Source organism: Palaemon carinicauda, chromosome 4 (genome assembly GCF_036898095.1).
Source record: "Palaemon carinicauda isolate YSFRI2023 chromosome 4, ASM3689809v2, whole genome shotgun sequence".
Lineage (NCBI taxonomy): Eukaryota > Metazoa > Arthropoda > Malacostraca > Decapoda > Palaemonidae > Palaemon > Palaemon carinicauda.
The window spans coordinates 28,605,818-28,610,192 of record NC_090728.1 but is presented as its reverse complement, the minus strand read 5'-3'; the positions used below and the strand labels follow the sequence as shown (position 1 = coordinate 28,610,192).

At 35.9% G+C, this 4,375-nt stretch overlaps 1 protein-coding gene across 1 annotated transcript; it reads left to right on the top strand.

The window, feature by feature from the left end:
• The first annotated feature begins 446 nt into the window (after positions 1-446).
• LOC137639327 (uncharacterized) lies at positions 447-1,460 on the top strand. Its single transcript, XM_068371607.1, has one exon. The coding sequence runs from the start codon at positions 447-449 to the stop codon at positions 1,458-1,460; it is 1,014 nt and encodes a 337-aa protein (XP_068227708.1).
• Positions 1,461-4,375: the final 2,915 nt, after the last annotated feature.

Here is a 4,375-nt window from a genome sequence, read left to right as displayed (position 1 = left end):
ACTGCGCTATTTTTTCTGTTGGCTATATATATATATATATATATATATATATATATATATATATATATATATATATATATATATATATATATATATATATATGTATATATGTATGTATGTATGTATGTATGGGTATACAAATAGGAATCCATTGCTTGCCACATCGCTGCAATAAAAATACTTAGAGAAAGAAAGAAAGAAAGGAGCCAGATGACGACGGGCACGGAGAAGGAAAGAAAAGGTGAGAGTAGAATGAAAATGACGGGGGAAATTTGAAAAATCATTTTTGAAATTTGAAAAATTGAAAAATCGGAAAAATATCTCAACCTAGGGTATATAAAGATGGGTATTCGGGTGCCACGCTCATTGAGAACTGCAGGTAAGTCTTGGAAGGTCCTTTGTGCATAAGGTAAGTTTGGCGGACCTAGTTCTCAATAGAAGCAACGATGCCTGAGACTCTGAAGAGGAAAGTTCTGGATGGGGATGGACGAAGAGGGAACTCCCCGAAGAAAAGAAGACTTGGCGCTGAGAAGAAAACAGAAGTAGGAATTGCTGAAGCTGGTAGGAAGAGGAAGCTGACGGATGAAGAGTCAGGGATGTCCCCAAAGAAAGTGAAGCTGGAACCCGCAAGTGACCCTCACAGAAGGCTGAAGCGGAGTGATATCAGGACAGAAAGACTCCTTGGAGAAGGCTCCTACGGAAGGGCCTTCAGATGCAAGATCAAATGCAAACGAGTCTGGATAGATGGTGTTCTGAAGGTCTTGAAGGATAATGGACCTGAGCAAAGAGAAGGTTTCTTCAAAGAAGCAGAATGTTTAGAGAAGCTGGAAGGAATTGAAGGAGTTCCTGTTCTGTATGGACGGCGTGACACGAAGACTGACGTAGCCATTGCCATGTCTTACAATGGCGGCTACACTCTGGGTCAGTATATGCGTAAATACGCAGATGATGTGCACAGGATTTTTGGTGCGTTGGCTAAGGTGGCGAAGATTCTTGGGGACATCCACAAGACTGGTGTTGGACATAATGACTTGCATGCTAGCAATGTCATGGTTGACGAGAGTGTGTGCCCAGAAGACCCAGTGGCCACCATAATTGATTTTGGGTTTTGCTTGCCCTTCGGAAGGAGACTGTTTCCGAGACCGATCAAGAATTTCGAGGGGTATCATTATGACCCAGTGCTCAGCAAGGATTGCGGACCAACAAGCCCAGAGACTGACATCTTCTCCTTTGGGAAGCTGATGGAGGAGATACCTGGATATGAAGAAAACCAGGTTCTGAAGAACCTCGTCAGCAGGAGCTTGTGCAGAAACGCAAAGCGGCGTCCATCTCTGGAGGAATTGAGCAGGACTTTGAGGATGTTGCAAGATGGACAGCAGGTAGGGAAGAGTGGTAACAGGTTTGTTCAGTTCCTTTGTAATCTTAGGGATAAGGTAGTGGACTGTTACTACGGTCTGTAGGGGGAATATTTAGTTTGGGCTTTATTTCAAGTAGCAATTTTATTTGTGAGGAACTTTCTTAGCTTATTAATTTCCTGTGAAATTAATAATCTAGGAATAACACTTTTGAAAGGGGAGAATTCCGACTTCTCCGGGGGTTTTTCCCTCCCAATACTGGCTCCCTTGTCGTGGGGGGAGGGCTTACGAGTCAGCAAACACTGGCTCAACCAAATGCCAGTACTTTTTCTTTTTTTATGATTACTATTTTCTCTGATTGCTTATATCATAAGCTTCTTTACGCCTTGCTGTCCTGTGTGGTCCACTGTTTATTTTTTAGATCAGGTTCTATTTGGTCTTTAGCTTCCTTTTAATTAATATTGTTCGTGCAAGAATTCTTTTGTCTTCTTCTGAAATTCCACTTTCCATCTTTTTTCCAGTTTAATAACTTCCATCAATAGCTTTTCAATTGAGCCTCTTTTAGATTTTAGGTTTATACCATGTTAGTTATTATCTTCTTCCTTAGACAGGGTCGTGACATTGTACGTTCCGAGGTTCAGTTTCCAAAGTTGACCTTTTAATTACACATATATATTTATATACATTAAAATAAACAATTTTCCGTGTATTTATGATAAATAAAATAACCCACAATGTATGAAAAATAGAAGTTTATTTAGCTTTCAAAGGGACCATCTCCCTTCCTCTTTAGAATACAAATTGTTACAAATTTTTGAAAAAGAGGTACAGAAAGGTTCTTATGAGATAAAAAGCCCATTACAGTCTTAGCGAATATTAACAGCATTTCACGGTGGTTTGTTCACATCTTTTAACAATTCCTTAACAATAGTTACATTGTTTTTTACAATATTATTTAAAAACTGATCCAATTTAAAATTACTTTGATATATATTAAAATTATTAGAATTCTGAATTAAAACAGCCTTAATCAGTTTCCGTCTATGTGTATCAGGCATTGATATCAATTTGGCCACATTCTTAAAACCTATTGGATGATTTCCCCGTGTCATATGTTTAAAAACAGCGCTATTTTCATCACGACTTCTAATGGAATATCTATGTTCTCTTTTTCTTCTTTTAAAATCTACTGATTCTCCTATGTATACCTTATCACATGAACCACATGATAGTTTATATATACATGCTTGTTTGGCAGCCTTTCCTTTCCCTGATTTTGTCAACACCTTTTTAATAGTTAAATTATTTTTTTATACCCTAACTACTCTACAACTTGAAGGGGCAAGGATATAGATTCATCCACTGTTAAAGGTTTTATTTTAGGAACTATACTAGGTAATCTACAATTTAAAAAACAGTTACCAAAGAGTCTTTTAGGAGCACTTGACGATCTGAAAAAAGAAGAGACATTCTTATCACAAAAGCAGATAAAGGTAATAAAATTTTACTTCTAGACGTTAATACTTATTCAGAACAAAAGAATTTTTTATTAAGTGACGAATCTACATACAAGAAACTGACAACAGATCCACTTAAACAATGGCAGGCAACTTACAATAAGATGTTAAAATCTCTCCTCCAGAAAGATTATCCCGAGTTGTGCAAGAAATTTCAGGCTTATTTACCATCTCTTTCCCACATGTATGGATTACCGAAGATTCACAAGGAAGGAGTACCTATGAGGCCAATTACTTCAACCCGTAATTGTGTAACCTACAATATATCTAAGTGGATAGCAAAATTACTTTCCCCATGTCTTGGCACCATATCATATTCTCATTTAAAAGATACTTGTAATTTTGTTGATAGAATTAGAAATATTGATCTTCACAACAAAAAGTTAGTCAGTTTTGATGTTGAATCCTTATTTACCAAAGTCCCAATACAACAATGTCTTCAGTACCTGAGTAACAAAATTGATACATTAGATTTAAGTATACCTGTACCTAATGATATTTTTATAAAGTTGATAGAATTGTGTGTTTCTGAGTCTTATTTTACTTGTAACGGTCAGTTTTTCTCTCAAATATATGGTCTTCCCATGGGTTCCCCTCTGTCTCCTGTTTTAGCAAATATTTTTATGGAATTTTTTGAAACAGAACTTTTACCTGACATTTTAGATTTTGACATTACATGAGTGAGATATGTAGATGATATTTTGTTGTTGTTCCATGTTCTCTTAATATTGATAACTTTTTAGAGTCTTTAAACAATCTCCACCCTTCAATTAAATTTAAAGTTGAAATAGAAAATAATAATGAATTACCCTTCTTGGACACACTGGTAATCCGTCCGGAAGTTGGCTGTCCTAAATTCAAGGTTTACAGGAAAGAAACTCATTCGGATTCTTATATAAATGCATTTTCAAACCATACAAGAACTACAAAATTGGGGGTTATTTCTAACTTATTTTTAAGGGCATATAAAGTTTGTGACCATGAATTTCTTGAATTTGAAATAAATCATCTTAAAAAGGGTTTTCAAAGATCATGGCTATGATTCTGGGTTTATCGAAAAGGCACACCTACAAGCAAGGAAGACATATTATGTTGCAATAGAAAGAGAACCATTTCTAAAAGACGATGAATGTCTTCTTGTCATTCCTCAAACAGGCCAAGACAACAAATTACTTGACACCTGCCTAAAAAGTTGTAGAGTAGTTAGGGTATAAAAAAATAATTTAACTATTAAAAAGGTGTTGACAAAATCAGGGAAAGGAAAGGCTGCCAAACAAGCATGTATATATAAACTATCATGTGGTTCATGTGATAAGGTATACATAGGAGAATCAGTAGATTTTAAAAGAAGAAAAAGAGAACATAGATATTCCATTAGAAGACGTGATGAAAATAGCGCTGTTTTTAAACATATGACACGGGGAAATCATCCAATAGGTTTTAAGAATGTGGCCAAATTGATATCAATGCCTGATACACATAGACGGAAACTGATTAAGGCTG

Excerpts from the sequence above, each read along its gene's own strand:
- LOC137639327 (XM_068371607.1), top strand. The coding sequence starts at position 447 with ATGCCTGAGACTCTGAAGAGGAAAGTTCTGGATGGGGATGGACGAAGA.